At 39.4% G+C, this 17,678-nt stretch overlaps 1 protein-coding gene across 2 annotated transcripts in view; it reads right to left on the bottom strand.

Moving 5' to 3' along the window:
* The window catches only part of LSAMP (limbic system associated membrane protein), a 524,444-nt gene that overhangs the window by 28,535 nt on the left and 478,231 nt on the right, over positions 1-17,678 (bottom strand). The window contains exon 7 of one of the 2 annotated variants that reach the window (XM_075197389.1): positions 16,611-16,646. The exons of the other annotated variant lie outside the window; for it this stretch is intronic. Coding sequence (XP_075053490.1) covers positions 16,611-16,646 — 36 coding nt within the window. The remainder of the gene's footprint in view (positions 1-16,610; positions 16,647-17,678) is intronic. 2 annotated transcript variants of the gene reach the window in all.

Genomic DNA, 17,678 nt, shown 5'->3' with positions numbered 1-17,678 from the left:
CTGCATTATATAGTCACCAGAGATCTGGGGTCTGCATTATATAATCACCAGAGATCTGGGATCTGCATTATATAATATTGTATTTGTTTTTTAAAATTGTGTCTTTTATAAACATTCTGTATGAGACTCCCCAATCCTCCTTTATCCTTTATGGCCCCTGTAATCTAATTGGTGTCTGGCTCCATACACACAGGTACATTTGGGGGTAATAATCACATGACGCCACAACGCAGGTGGAAATGACTTTGTCGCTGCACCCGTAATAGGAAATGACGCTCGGTGACCACGAGTAAGGGCAGGAGGAGAGGGATTAGGGGTCCTATCTAAATATTTATTTTTTGTTTATAAATAATTTACAATATTGCTATATATAATACATGTAACAAACAAACAGTATACATTGAATTCTTTTGCAAATAATCCTTATATACACATTATCCTGCGCAGACTAATCGGAGCTAGAGACGGGCAAATGGATTTGGCCAGGGCTACTTATATTATATTACCGAATCCTTTTAAACAATTTTAGACCACAGGGAACAGCTCTGTGGATTTTGAAGTTCTGACACTTCAAGAAAAAGCCAATGTGAGCGAAATCAAGTAACATAATTTCCCCCTTGTGCATGTATCAATAAGACCCCGATGTTAGTCAGTGTAGGGAATCATAAATAGGGTCCTGCTGAGGGATCTGAGTCCCAATAATTGCGTTGCTTCTATAACCTTGTACAGAGATATAATGTATAATATATGACCTGACAGTGTTACATTACGTCGCTCTTTAAATGCCATCGTCATGCCAACCGAATGTAGTAACCTCAGTTAATCAGCCTCTTATTTTGGAGGCGGGAGGATCTTGAGATTTAATTTACACCAATAATGACCCATTGACTCTCAACGATCTGGACTGTGTCTCGGATGGCAGGATAATATGAGACTGCTCAAATGTCAGATATAAAATTTGGAAGAAGCCTCTTTAACCTTCTGAAAATAATTATTGCTCACAGGAAAAATAAACTTCTAACCTTAGATGAAGAAAGTAACAAATTACATTTTAGAACTGACTCCCTTTCTTGACTCTGAAAACTACTAAACTCTTGTATTAAGGACAAAGAATAAAATCGTTAGAATGAAAAACATTGCTATTTGCAACAACCAATAAAAAAATTTAGGGACAAGAAAGACTAGAAAATTAGGAAGAGACTCTGACATCCTGGATGTAGGAAGCTTTACATCGTCACATGCTTGAAATGAATGGCATGTAATGTGTTTAATGTCCATTTAAAGCTTGCCACATCTGTAATTCTATCATATGTAAAAAAAACAATTTAAAGAACGTATTATAACAGACAACCTACTTCCCAACTTTCCAAACAGAGGGATTATACATTTGAAAATTATACATAAATCCTTTCCAAATTTATGGGCAGCAAGGTGGCTCAGTGGTTAGCACTTCTGCCTCACAGCACTGGGGTTATGAGTTCGATTCCTGAACATGGCCATAGCTGTGTGGAGTTTGTATGTTCACCCCATGTTTGCGTGGGTTTCCTCAAGGTGCTCCGGTTTCCTCCCACACTCCAAAAACATACTGGTAGGTTAATTGGCTGCTATCAAATTGACCTTAGTCTGTGTGTATTTGTTTTAGGGAATTTAGACTGTAAGCTCCAATGGGGCAGGGACTGATGTGAGTGCGTTCTCTGTACAGCGCTGCGGAATTAGTGGCGCTATGTAAATGATGATGATGATGATATTTAAAAATAATTGTAGCTATGATTCTTTATCATCCAATTTCAGATCTCAATATTAAAACACGGGGTTAAAATTAATCTTACAAAACCTTTTAGACATCAGTGTGACACTTTCCATTCCTGTAAGACCAACTCATATTGGCTCAAATATAGAGAACCAATATTAAATAACTTATCAGGAGCATGGAGGGTACTAGAATTTTCTAATCATAATCTATTTTGTCAGAAGTGGACCCCCCTCTTTGAAAACAAGGAATAAATGCTCGTAACTTAACTTCTCAGAGAGGCAACAGAAGATGGATTTTAGTGGAAGAAAACCTTGAACCAAAAAAAGAGACCTAATCGTTCCCCAATCAACGCATTTCCAGCCTTAGCTTTTCTTCAAGTAAATTATACTCACTGTGGACTTTGAGTTAAATGGTAAAGGAGTAAAAGCTTATTTTCTGCTCCGTCTAATATTAACTCTTTGAGAACACACTCAAACTCCACTTTTAACTCTACATTTGCAAGGAGTAATCTTACTCAAAAGGATTTGCAAAAACTATGTTAAAAACAATAGGAAAATGAATAATTTGACAATTAAAAAGTAAAAAAAACTTAACTGAACTAATGGATAATAAATGGGGGGAGAATCCATCAATACTGTCCATTAATGCAAAGAGGCCAATTGGCTCTTATCAGATACTGGGACCTAATTATTAAGCATTAAACCATGCTGGAATAACTTTTGCATGGTTTAGGCAATTTTAAGTAACATACCTACTTAACAAGTGTTTTGCATTAAACCACAGTCCCTATAATTATCAATGGGAACAATGGTCTAGGCCAATTTAACAGCTTTTTGCCGTCATTTGCCCCCCCCCCCCTATGGGGGGGAACATCGTAGTAGAGGGATCTTCGGATATCTTTGTTGAGACCAGAGTTTTTGATGCGTTTATCCAAAATATTTTCCTTTTTGACAATTTCAAAATCAAATCTCCACCTCTAATATCCAAGATAACTTGTGCAATTCCTTTAATCTCAGTCCCTGGTGTAAGACACTCACTAAATCTAATTCTTAGAGGTCTAAAGTTCCTTCATACTGGAGTTTATGGAGACATTAAGATAAATATAGGACAAAACTAGTTAAACTAGTAAATCTGTCATGTTCCTATTCGTTTTGTTTACTTTTAACGATAAAGGATCTAAAATTATTTGTTTTATGACAGACTTGGAAACTGATAGAAGGGGAAAAAAAACATTATTGTTTTTTATTAATCAAGAATATCTCTTTGTATCTCTTCTGTTTTAATACAATGGATGGAAGGGCTTTTATTTAAATTAGAGGTTTGTCTATAAATGACCTTGGGTTTTAAAGGTACTAACGCTTTTTAAAAAAAAAATATTTCATAATACAAACCAATATTTATCTAAAAATCAGTTTCACATATTTCCCTTGAATAGTAAAATCATTGATAAAAGGGTTTGTTGACATTTTTTCATTGTGATTTCTATCCCCCTTTTGCTTACCAGCGTATCAAATCACAAAACTTCACTGCAACAAGTCTCTAAGTATCCTTTTTCCAAAGCCGTTAGTTGCGTGTTCTGCTTGTATTATAACAATCTGATCATGTGCATTCACTTGTTGTTTCGGTATATTCCTGGTCTGTTTTACATTGTGGCAACTTGAAAGTAGTAAAAAATAGTTTGCATCAACCTTCATAAAGTTCATAACTGTTTTGATACTACTCCCAACATGATACATTTCTAGATCAAGAAATAATTACTTATCTTTATCCTTTCTGGAGATATATTTTGAATGATAATCATTGTAATTTATAAAGGCTAAAAAAAGTAGAGTTATGTATAATCTCCTTCATCTATAAATCACCACAGGGCCAGATGCGCACTAAAAAGCTTATTGTCCCAATTGTAGTTTTAATACCACAGGCTCTTATAGCGATTAGCATCAGTCAGCATAAACCAGGTCCCCATTGCTGTGCCTCACACTTGTAAATAAAAACTGCCCTGACAGTTAAAACAATCATGACTTAGGATACATTTTATGCTTCTTAAAATAAAGTTGATTTGTTTATCTGTCAATGTACTTTCTTTGTCTTGGATAAAACCTAGAGGCTTCACAGCCCTTCTCATGAAAAATTGATGTATAGACTGACATTTCCCAACATGAAATTAGCAGTTAGGGAGTCTATGCCAGAAGCGATCAACCTACCTCGGGAAATCAAAATATGGGAATTTGGGTGATAAATGTTTAAAAATGCAATTTTTTTTGTAAAGAATACTTGAATTTAATGCTTCAACTAGTTTTAATAATAACCTTATTTCAGAATATCAGACTTTAGAGTTTAGCACATGATAGTATCTGATAAGAGCTAATTGGCCTATTTTATATAATGTACAGTATTCATGATACAATTTCTCCCTCTTAATCCAATTGTTTGGCAATATTATTTAGATTATCCATTAGTTCAGGTAAGGGTTTTCTTTCTCTTTGATTATCAAACTATTTATTTTCTTATAGTATTTTTTTACATAGTTCTTGCAAATTTTCTTGAACCAATCTGGGAAATCTTTCAATAAAATTACCATTTGCAAACCTAGGAATACATGTGAAGTGTGTGTGTGTGTGTGTATGTGTGTGTGTATGTGTGTGTGTGTTGGTGTGTGTTTGTGTGTGTGAATATGTGTGTGCTGCATATTGGTGTGAGCAGAAAAATCACCCTTTACCATTTACCAAAACGTCTATGATGAGTTTACTGTAATTGAAAAAAATAAATAAAGATAAGATTGAAAATGCTTTGATTGGGGAACAATTGGGTCTCGTCTTTTACGGATGGTCTCCCCCCCCTCTAGAGCCCTACAGTATATCATCCTTGTTTGCAAAGGGGGATCCACTTCTGGAAGAAATAGATAATGAGGAGAACATTTTAATATCCTAAAAATTCCTGATGAGTTATTAAATATTGATTGTCCATAATTGAGTAAAAATGAGTTGGTCTTAGAGGAATTGAAGGTTTTATCCTAATTTCTAAGGTTTTGTTATAGTTACTTTTAACTATTTTTCCGTTGTAATATGGAGATCTGAAGTTCAATGATGTAGAATCATAGTCAAAGTTTTTAGTTTTTTTGAAATATGGAAAGGGGTGATATATACTTTTAACATTTATAATCCCTGTGTTTTGGAAAGTGGGAATTTTGTTGCCTGTTATAATCCTTTGTTTTTTTTAAATTTCTTTTGGGGTGCTATTACTGCTGTTTATTCGTTTTTTAAATACATTTTTAGATATCGGAATTTTACAGATCTGGGAAACTTTAAATTGACATTTTAGCAGTTACATGCCATTGATTTGAAGCATGTAATACATTTTGCTACATCTAGGATGTGAGATTTTCTTCATAATTTCTGTGGTCTTCCTTCCCTAAGTAAAATACTTTTGGTATTCGTAAATAACAACTTTTTTCATTTTTACTGACTATTCTTTGCCCTTAATTCAAGCGTTAAGTAATTTTCAGAATTCTGAGTCAGCTAAGGGCATAGGCTACTTTTGCCTATGAATAATAATTATTTTCATAAGTTCAAAAAGAGCCTTCTTCCAATTTTATATTTGTCATTTCAACAATTTTTTTTAATTCCAAAAATTATCAGAACTTTTTAAACATCTAAATACTTTTGTAGAGATGTTATTGCCCAACACCATTCTTTCTGTTAAAATATTATGTTATCGTTTTCTAAACATGTGGTTTAAGGCAACCTGTGCAGTCTCACAATATCCTGCTGTCAAAGTCGAATAATTGGATGAAAAAAAGTATATTGATTAATATTGTTTAACTGTGCGATTGCGATCAGTATGCCACGTGTTATGACGCAATCGCACAATAAATAACGCACGCATACACTTACACTTATACATTCTGTTGTACATAATTCATTTTATAATAGTTCCAACCCACAGTTTTTTATAAAGAGATTTTATTGAGTTTATAGTTAAATATTGTATGGTCATATGTACTTTATTGAGATCTAAGGTTTAGGTTACAGGAAACATATCATGTTTGGTGTCATTCTAATCCCCTATTTATAATAAGTGATCCGTTTCCATCAGCTATAAGATCACACTTTGTGTATGCTAGTTATGGAATATAGGGAATTAGTGATCAGGATGTTATTGTGTGTATAATGTAAATAGACCTGTTTGAACTAGCTTTCGGCGGGAAGATTAGTATGCATCTGATCGGAGAGCTGATCCCCACCCTTGGAGGGTGTCGTTTGAACTGACCTATGAACGACACTATACTGGACTGTCCTGGAGCCTGAACCTATGGAAACATGCCAAGTCATCTGTATTGTATTTACCATAACATCAAATGTGTATATATTGCTTTCTGGAATCAGCTTACAGTCTATTTGACCACAGACCTCAGGATTGAATGACTGTAAGCTGGATCCAGCAGTGCGCAGCAGGGCGCAGCGTATGTATCGGCTGTACTTATTTACTTAATTGTTATTCTTTTGCGTTTGCTAATAAATCTCTTTGTGAGTTGGAACCACACAAATTGCATCGACAATGATTATTGGTAAACAATAAAATAACTTTAATACTGCCAACCGAGACACAGTCCAGATCGATGAGAGTCAATGGGTTGTTTTTGGCATAAATTAAATCTCAAGATCCTCCCGCCTCCAAAATAAGAGGCTGATTAACTGAAGTTACTAAATTAGGTTGGCATGACGATGGCATTTAAAGAGCGAAGTAATGTAACACTGTCAGGTAATATATTATACATTATATCTCTGTACAAGGTTGTAGAAGCAACGCAATTATTGATAATCAGATCCCTCAGCAGGACCCTATATATTGTTCCCAACATTAACTAACATCTGTGTCTTATTATCTGCAGAAGGAGGAAATTATGTAACTTGATTTCAGTCACTTTGTTATTTTTCTTATAGTGTCAGAGCTTCGAAACCCATACAGAGCTGTTGGCTGTTATCTACAATTGTTCCCAAGAATTTGGCAATATAATATTTGTAGCCCTGCCAAATCGATTCGCTTGTCTCTTCCTCAGATTAGTCTGCACTGTCTTTTCACAGGACAGTGTGGTATATACTATGGTATATACTGTATATAAGTATTCTGTGTTCACAATGTCTACAGTTTGTTTGTTACATATATATATATATATATATATATATATATATATATATATATATATACACACACACACACATATATTAGAGATGCTCACTGACACCCGTGAACCGGTTTTGGTTTTGGATTTTTTAGGAAAAATCCTAAAATATGCTAAAATCACATATTTTTGCTCTTTTTTTGTTCCTACATTATTATTAACCTCAATAACACTAATTTCAAGTAATTTGCAGTCAATTTTGACCACCTCACAGGTCACAATATTATTTTCATACACTTTCAAACAAATACTGCAGCGACCTGGCTGGATGGTAAACGACAGAGCAATGACACAAACACACGGCAGTTCCTAGCACATCTAGGACACATTGGCACACAGCAGTGGAAGAAAAGAAAAATGGGGGTCCGCCCTCCCTCCCACCCCCCGTGATGCTTGGCCCTTAAAAAGGAATCCAAAACTTGTGATATCAGAGATCTGACGACGTAAAGATGACGTTTTGCCTCGTTTACGATTCTGAGGGCGCTCTTAAGTACCGAGCCGACTCGGATCCCTTAAGTTCGGGTGTGTTCGGTTCTTCGGGAACCGAGCCTGAGCATCTCTAATTATATATATATATATATATATATATATATATATATATATATATTATTCATATTAATATTCATGAGCAAAAGTGTTTAATATTTTTCCAAAAAGTAAAGATGGGACCTCCTTGCAAAAGTCCTGCCCTTGCTCCCGAACACCAAGGGTAATTTTCTATAATGGGTTCGGCGACAAAGCCGTTTCTTCCTGCATCGTGGCGCCACGTGATTATTCTCCCCAAATGTAACTGTTTGCACCAATTCGATTCCACGAGGGATGGGCCAGAAAGGATACAGGAGGATTGGGGTGTTTCACACAGAAGGTAGAAGATCCGGTTACCCGTAATGATGCACCTGGTATTGAGCAGAAATGCAAAAGTTTCACTTAACAGAACCAAATGTTCTAAGGAGCTGGAAGGAAGAAGTTTGTGCATATTCGGGGGAGATCTGTACTGTGACGATTAGTGGGGTGATGTTACACGTTAAACCAGAGAAAAACTGGCAGACACATAAGGGTTAAATTGGCAATTTTCCCACCACCGGTCTCAGTTACTGCCCCCTCCATCCACCATCTCACTGTAGAGTCACACTACCAAAGCCTCTACCTTGTCATATCAATATAAAGAAATTAGCATTGATTCTTTATGATGTAAGGCACGTTTGTCCCAACACACCTGTTCCTCCAACACTAACAGAATAAATAGAAAAAAATTAAATCTTAAGATCTCCCCACCCCAAAAAAAAGGCCGATTTACTGAAGTTACTCCACTAGGTTGTCATGACAATGATATTTAAAGAGCATAACGATGTAAAACTGTCAGATATTATGTTGTACATTATATCTCTGTACAAAGCTACACAATTATCGAGAACAGACTTCTCAGCAGGTCTCTATTCATGGTTCCCAACACTAACTAACATCTGTGTCTTGTTATATGCAGAAGGGCGGAATTATGTAACTTGATTTGAGTCGCTTTTTTTTTTCTTATAGCGTCAAAACTTCAAAAACTCATAGAGAGTCGTTGGTTGTGGTCCGAAATTGCTTCCAGGGATTTGGTAATATAATATTTGTAGCCCTGGTATTATCAGGGGCCTGCATGGCTTCTTGCCTGGACCCACCAGCTGCTATATAGATCCTAGAGGCCGGGAAGTGTTGTGGGTATGGTGATGATAGAGGCAGATAAGGTTGGGACTTCCATGGACCTCCATTCCCCCAGGTTTCTTCATCTCTATTCCCAGCACCAGCGGACACTGTGTTCTGCATCTAATGACTACAGAAAGAAGCACAGAGTGACACCACAATCACCTCCACTGGCCCCCGCAGAATAGAGCTATCCTCTGTCTTCTGTCCTTATTATACTCATGGTGTCAGTCATCTCTCTTCAAACAGAGAGACTGTAGAAGATCAACAATGATTCAGAGAGTAGTGACTGGTACTACTGGGGTAGGGGGTGTTCTAAGTGTGACATCGCTGGTGACATAAGTAGATGGATGACACTTTACCAGCAGTCACCATCATCACTTCTTCCTGACGACTGTATTTCTGAATGGCAAATAAATTCCAAGGGTCCGTGGAATTTGATTGACTTCTGTACACAAACTGTGATTGGCCTGATTTTCCAGGGTTGCAATCAATTATTCCTGCGACATTTGGGCCAATCTGGACTAATTTGCTAATTGGTTCGCTTATCAGTATAATTTCAGAATCAGCCAAATCGATTCATCCATCTCTACTGCAAATTAGCTCGCACTGTCTTTTTGCAGGACTGTGCAAAATGTACTGTATATAAGGATTTTTTTACTATATATGAATTTAGCCAGGATCCCGGTTCCTCCACCAGAAGAGAAGGACACATAGATATAATGTACGCAAAAGAAGAAGCAGACTAGGTCCGTTCCTATATGGGCCTCTCATCAAAATTTGTGCCAGGATAGGTGCATTTCAGTGCCAAAGCTCTGCAAAGTTTCCGCTATGGCCTATGAAATGTGGAATGGGGGGACGCAGCGGAAACAACTGTGTAAGGAAAGAAAATTCTATTCCTGGGGTGTAAATACAATATAATATTTCTTGCAGGCAGCTAGTAATCAGTAGAATACACAAGAATGGGCAGCATGGTGGCTCAGTGGTCAGCACTTCTGCCTCACAGCACTGGGGTCATGAGTTAAATTCCTGACCATGGCCGTATCTGTGTGGAGTTTGTATGTTTTCCCCGTGTTTGCGTGGGTTTCCTCCGGTGCTCCGGTTTCCTTCCCCACTCCAAAAACATACTAGTAGGTTAATTGGCTGCTATCAAAATTGACCCTAGTCTCTCTGTCTGTTTGTGTGTGTTGGGGAATTTAGACTGTAAGCTCCAATGGGGCAGGGACTGATGTGAGCTCTCTGTACAGCGCTGCGGAATTAGTGGCGCTATATAAATAAAATGATGATGACGAGAAGGTTACTCTGCACGCTCACTCTCAAAAACATTATTTTATTGCATTTTACATTTGTGTAAGGATATACCATGTCCATGCAGAATATCTCACAGATAGGGACATCCGTCCAAACCACGTCTTCCCTTACTCCTGGGGGGGCTCTGCTCCGTCTACGGGGCCCAGTGATACACAGCGAACATTAGAAAACGAGCCGCACTGTATGAACCGACTCGCCATCCAGTTTTTTATTGGCGGATCCTTGTGTTTAGCAATTTACTCCTCATTTGTAAATAAATAAATCTAAATGAATACAAATGGGTAAAGGAAGGTAACAGCTCGAGCCGCACGGCGCTTAGGCCTTCTCCCGCGTTCTTGGCTCTCGTGGCGTGATGTTTTTTTAATAGTCTGCTCGGTCTAGTCAGCGTAGAGCTGATGATTACTGTCAGGGGGAAATTGAACACTGTAATATCTTCTTCTGGCTGCTTCCTCGTGTCACAATTGCGAAACCTTTACAGGAGAAGAGACGGGGCCCTGTCCAGCCATTACGCTAATGATAAAGGCCTGAGTATGCTGACTCTCTGTAAGATGGTGCTGAGATCGTATTAGCGTCCATTAGACTGCAAATGGCATTAGCTTACATTAACGTACAGATTGAATTATAGAGAAAGAACCTTATATCTCTGCATCAGCCCTTCCTGACCCTCTAATCACCAGATGACTGCGACGTGTAAGCAGATATCAGGACGGAACGGCCGGCAACGTCAGCTCGTGCATTCCGGATCACCAAGATTAGTTGTCTAACCTTTGGGCTCTATGAGAAGTACCGCAGAACATGTCTATATATTTTCCACTGCTATCCAGCAAAAAAATTGCAGGAGAAGAAGGTCTTTGTCTTTTATAATCATCTGTTAATAATATTGCTATAAATAGGACAGGCTGAGGTCAGAACGCACCAATTACATAAATATTTCTGCGTGCGATTTTAAAAAGCCCAACATTGCATTCGAAGATTAATCAGGCCCTATATCTATATAAACGGGGAGTTTTGACATAGTTCCTTATAGTTAGTTCCGATGTTACAACGTCTGTGTTCATTATTATAGGAATACACCAGACTTTATTATATTATTATGTATATTGTAACCACCTGGGATGTCTGTGACTGGTGTACAAACACTTGGCCTGTGACCTTATACAGTCTCATAATTCCATGATCATTTCTAATAACCTTCTAATTTACAAAAGGAGAAACATTATTTAGTATATCATTTACTGTTTGCCATATGATATCATTTATTATTTTCCATTAAGTGGGATATCTAGTTTTCAAAGCAATTGTTATGAAACTATAAATATATCCATATAGCTTAGGTATATTGATATTTAGTTAAAATTTTATTAGCAGGCAACTATATACTGGATACTTCACCTGGCAGTTCAACGCTATCATAGAGGAATCAGTGGTAGTCCGATGTCGAATACCCCGACAACATTTACCACGACATGATGATTCCGAAAGGCTCCTTACCGACCAATGACGACTACTGTTGAAAGCGACTTGAACCAATCACAAAGAAGCAATACTCCAGCTCCCATTCATGATGTCATTCACCATGGAGACGGGATTATCGCTGATCTTAATGGGGTAATGTAAGTATGCGCCTATGTACAATGTAGTTTACAAAGCCTTCTGCATTGTACATAGGGGCATACTTACATTACCCCATTACGATCAGCGATAATCCCGTCTCCATGGTGAATGACATCATGAATGGGAGCTGGAGTATTGCTTCTTTGTGATTGGTCCAAGTCGCTTTCAACAGTAGTCATCATTGGTCGGTAAGGAGCCTTTCGGAATCATCATGTCGTGTGTTGTCGGGGAATTCGGTTTCGATATGCCGTACCCCACCTATGGGAATAGGTAAACCCTGAGTCTGTTAGAAAGATGTGCTGCTTTATGTATAGACCCCAGAGGAAAAAATGGGGAAACACTATGTGACTTTTTGAAAGAAGGCTCAAAGATGGCAGTGACATGATGTGAGGAGGGGAATGGAGGCAGCAGGAAGCCACAGACTGAGAGTTATATAGTGGAAGGAGCAGGGTCCCCCAGCAGCACAGAGTATATCAGGAGATGAGTGATGTGTCAGTGAGGACAGGGCTGCATGTGACAGGGGCAGTGACATGATGTGAGGAGGGGAATGGAGGCAGCAGGAAGCCACAGACTGAGAGTTATATAGTGGAAGGAGCAGGGTCCCCCAGCAGCACAGAGTATATCAGGAGATGAGTGATGTGTCAGTGAGGACAGGGCTGCATGTGACAGGGGCAGTGACATGATGTGAGGAGGGGAATGGAGGCAGCAGGAGGCCACAGACTGAGAGTTATATAGTGGAAGGAGCAGGGTCCCCCAGCAGCACAGAGTATATCAGGAGATGAGTGATGTATTAGTGAGGACAGGGCTGCATGTGACAGGGGCAGTGACATGATGTGAGGAGGGGAATGGAGGCAGCAGGAAGTCACAGACTGAGAGTTATATAGTGGAAGGAGCAGGGTCCCCAGCAGCACAGAGTATATCAGGAGAAGAGTGATGTGTTAGTGAGGACAGGGCTGCATGTGACAGTGGCAGTGACATGATGTGAGGAGGGGAATGGAGGCACCAGGAAGCCACAGACTGAGAGTTATATAGTGGAAGGAGCAGGGTCCCCCAGCAGCACAGAGTATATCAGGAGATGAGTGATGTGTTAGTGAGGACAGGGCTGCATGTGATAGGGACAGTGACATGATGTGAGGAGGGGAATGGAGGCAGCAGGAAGCCACAGACTGAGAGTTATATAGTGGAAGGAGCAGGGTCCCCAGCAGCACAGAGTATATCAGGAGATGAGTGATGTGTTAGTGAGGACAGGGCTGCATGTGACAAGGGCAGTGACATGATGTGAGGAGGGGAATGGAGGCAGCAGGAAGCCACAGACTGAGAGTTATATAGTGGAAGGAGCAGGGTACCCCAGCAGCACAGAGTATATCAGGAGATGAGTGATGTGTTAGTGAGGACAGGGCTGCATGTGACAGGGACAGTGACATGATGTGAGGAGGGGGATGGAGGCAGCAGGAAGCCACAGACTGAGAGTTATATAGTAGAAGGAGCAGGGTCACCAGCAGCACAGAGTATATCAGGAGATGAGTGATGTGTCAGTGAGGACAGGGCTGCATGTGACAGGGACAGTGACATGATGTGAGGAGGGGAATGGAGGCAGCAGGAAGCCACAGACTGAGAGTTATATAGTGGAAGGAGCAGGGTCCCCAGCAGCACAGAGTATATCAGGAGAAGAGGGATGTGTTAGTGAGGACAGGGCTGCATGTGACAGGAGCAGTGACATGATGTGAGGAGGGGAATGGAGGCAGCAGGAAGCCACAGACTGAGAGTTATATAGTGGAAGGAGCAGGGTACCCCAGCAGCACAGAGTATATCAGGAGATGAGTGATGTGTCAGTGAGGACAGGGCTGCATGTGACAGGGGCAGTGACATGATGTGAGGAGGGGAATGGAGGCAGCAGGAAGCCACAGACTGAGAGTTATATAGTGGAAGGAGCAGGGTCCCCAGCAGCACAGAGTATATCAGATGAGTGATGTGTTAGTGAGGACAGGGCTGCATGTGACAGGGGCAGTGATATGATGTGAGGAGGGGAATGGAGGCAGCAGGAAGCCACAGACTGAGAGTTATATAGTGGAAGGAGCAGGGTCCCCAGCAGCACAGAGTATATCAGATGAGTGATGTGTTAGTGAGGACAGGGCTGCATGTGACAGGGGCAGTGACATGATGTGAGGAGGGGAATGGAGGCAGCAGGAAGCCACAGACTGAGAGTTATATAGTGGAAGGAGCAGGGTCCCCAGCAGCACAGAGTATATCAGGAGATGAGTGATGTGTTAGTGAGGACAGAGCTCCATGTGACAGGGGCAGTGACATGATGTGAGGAGAGGAATGGAGGCAGCAGGAAGCCACAGACTGAGAGTTATATAGTGGAAGGAGCAGGGTCCCCCAGCAGCACAGAGTATATCAGGAGATGAGTGATGTGTCAGTGAGGACAGGGCTGCATGTGACAGGGGCAGTGACATGATGTGAGGAGGGGAATGGAGGCAGCAGGAAGCCACAGACTGAGAGTTATATAGTGTAAGGAGCAGGGTCCTCCAGCAGCACAGAGTATATCAGGAGATGAGTGATGTGTTAATGAGGACAGGGCTGCATGTGACAGGGGCAGTGACATGATGTGAGGAGGGGAATGGAGGCAGCAGGAAACCACAGACTGAGAGTTATATAGTGGAAGGAGCAGGGTCCCCCAGCAGCACAGAGTATATCAGGAGATGAGTGATGTGTTAGTGAGGACAGGGCTGCATGTGACAGGGGCAGTGACATGATGTGAGGAGGGGAATGGAGGCAGCAGGAAGCCACAGAGAGTTATATATATTTGATGCATAAACCCACACAAGAAAATTCTATCTATTCCTGGAGAATGACTGCAATACTATTAATTAATTTATTTTATGCTGTGTATTTATTTAGTTAGTTTTTGAATCTCAAAGTCCTCACTTGTGTGAAGTTTTCAGTCACGTATCATTACAGAATGAGCTCTAGCATGCAGGGAAAGTAAATAAGATTGGGACCTAACCCCAATCCACCCTGGGCTGCTTATCAGAACCCCTGGGACTGGTTGCTGGGATGTATTATTTAAAAAGCTGAAAATAATTGCATAACTTAGTAGCAGTTTGTTGGCCTGTAGGTCTGCCAAATGGGCTTATTAAAATGCATAACTCATATAATCGTGCCCCCAAAAGACAGACCGGCAGATACTACAAAGCATTGATAAAAAATGATATAAAATATACAGAGTTAGAGACCTGCTTACAAGGTAACATGATTAGCTACAAATGAACAAGCTGATATGCGTATGATAATATGTAAAAATGAAAATAACATAATATCTCTCCGCGTGTATGTTTGGGTACATTTAGCTGCTACCCCCAGCTCCAGTACCAGAACTGTTCATTAGTCCCACAGAGAAGCGGATAAATCAGATGATTCAGGACCCTGGACAGCGACGGCTGAACTGGGTGAGAACTCGGTGAAATGGTTCATATTCTAGCCTAGAGATATGGAAGGGTGACAGGTCGACTTTGATCTGGTTACATGAAAAATAAATTAGTTTTAATTATTCTTCACTGATATGTTAGTAAAATAAAGTTCTACTGGGACTACATCTACTGTAATAGAGATAATCTACAATAAAGATAAGGGGCAAACCTGGGTCATTCTCCAAATTCCATTTACAGCTTACTGCGTAACTACATAATAAATTGTATTTAGTACCAGTTTACTACTGAAGGCTGAGCGGCTTATTTAATGTTCTGTAATGCAAAACTTATCAGCTTATTAAATATTAGCTTTCATCAATCTGTGACATATTAAAGAATACTAATTGTATGTCGGTTATGAGTTGCTCGCAGCCTATGCTCAGTGGTATATGACATTTTGAGACATTCTAAAAAAAATAAAGTTTAAAAAAAGTAATTTTCACTATACTACTAATAAAGTCTTTTTTGTCTTAAGGCTGTACAAAAGCATCATTAAAGGTTATTGTGAAAAAACAAGCGTTCAATTAAAGTGCAGCACTTTAATTTTGTCTATAGATGGCGCAATATACACTGCTATTGTTGGAGAATGTCTTCCCGGAGTTGATTTATCTCCAATGAATAAGCAGCTTGAATCCTCATCTGCAAATCTGATTAACAGACATGCGGGAGGGGCTAGGGGAGGGGTGGGGTGATACCCCATTTAATTAAACATGCTTTTGACAATACCTAACCTTAACCTTCTGTTATCTGACTGAGTGGGCTTTCTTTCCTATACAATGCTAAACGATAGATCTTGCTCCCATCAAATAAAAGAGGAACCTGATCACTTAAGGCGACGAAGGTCCTCCGTCTACAAAGATTTACAGATTTATCCTGCCGATGACCTCCTCTCTACCAACAGTATCAGCTTTCTCAACAGCTTGCTAATTAAACATAATAATTAATGAACTGACAACTCCTTGGTTTTATTGCATTTGCTGCAGGTCAAGGGATTTACATGAGTGCAAAGATGTCCTCTTTTTACTTTCTTCCTGGTGAATAAATTAAGATCATTTGACATTATTTGCACAATGGTTATGAAAAAAAAAGAAAAATAAAGCATTATATAAAGACCCTGATATATGAATGCAGGTATTTCATTTTCACTTTGTACCCAGCTCTTTTACTAATACTATAATGCCATTTCTTGAATTATTGCATTAACTGAAAACATTGTCATGCTTAATAACCAGTCTGTCTAACCTTCACAAAGATCCAACGTTCTATTGAATAACCTCCATTTCTTCAATAAATTCCAGACTTTATATTGTACTTATTGGCAACACTGTTTTCATCTATGTGCAAAATTATGGAGAATAATTGTTCTACCATTAACAAATTATGTCTTTAAAACTTAGAGGTAGTTTTATTGTTAAAAGAAAAGGTGGACATTATAAAGCACATCCACTTTTTCTGGTTTTCCAAGTATTTTAACTTCCATTATGATACTCGGTGTGATCAAGGTAAGTCAGACTTGACAGAATGGGTTCACGGCAAAGCTCGGTTTTGGAGAATGACCCAGGATTGGCGTCTAAGTGGTGTCACGGGCAATACTGACCTGAGACGGGGATAGGTTTTGTGGCTATGACACGCTCTGGAGAAGAAAAGAAACGATAAACAAGAGTGGACAAAACAAAATAAAACAAGACAGAAGGGAACATCGTACACCTAACGGTAGCCACGCTGCCGTCAATTGCTTAGTAAGGAGGGAGATTGCGACTTACCGCAGAGGACACTAAGGGCCTGATTCATTAAGGATCTTAAATGAAGAGGTATCTTATTTCAGTCTCCTGGACAAAACCATGTTACAATACAAGGGGTGCAAACTAGTATTCTGTTTTGCACATAAGTTAAATACTGACAGTTTTTTCATGTAGCACACACATATCAACTTTAAATTTCAGTGTACAAATAAGCTATCAAGTATTTGTGTGCTACATGAAAAAACAGTCAGTATTTAACTTATGTGCAAAACAGAATACTAGTTTGCACCCCTTGCATTGTAACATGGTTTTGTCCAGGAGACCGAAATAAGATACCTCTTCGTTTAAGATCCTTAATGAATCAGGCCCTAAGTTATTAAACATACCAGGGTTAAATTATCTGCATACAGGATGTGGTGCGGTTATTTTTAATTAAAAAGCTGTGTTAAATCATCAGATATACATCTATAATCCATGGAACCAGACAAATGTATATATCGTTCAGGTATTTTGTCTGCTATTCGGAATTTGATTGTTAGCGGGATATACTGTAATTCAGAACAGTATCCGGGTATGTTAAGAAGACGATTATATTATAGAATGAGTCTTACTAGCTGATTCTTACACTGCAGCAACACATGTCTTAGGCTGGGCAGACGCTACAGAAATTTCCTCCTCATAATAATGTGATCTTGGGCCAAATGTTCATCGTGTGATTTGCCCCAAATTCTGTCGTGTGTACCCAGCCTTACCCAGATTCAAATTTCTAGATCCCTGTCGTCTATGTTTTAAAACAAATATTAACTTACAGAAACTACAAAACAAAACAGAACAGTAGATTTTGCAATAAGTATATGAATAATGTCAATATGAATAGGATTAGAAAATGAAGTTTAGCAATATGCCTCGTTGTTCCTCAGTAT

This window comes from Mixophyes fleayi, chromosome 2 (assembly GCF_038048845.1).
Source record: "Mixophyes fleayi isolate aMixFle1 chromosome 2, aMixFle1.hap1, whole genome shotgun sequence".
Taxonomy (NCBI): Eukaryota; Metazoa; Chordata; class Amphibia; order Anura; family Limnodynastidae; genus Mixophyes; species Mixophyes fleayi.
The sequence above is the reverse complement of the archived record's forward strand: the minus strand, read 5'-3'. Positions and strand labels throughout refer to the sequence as shown.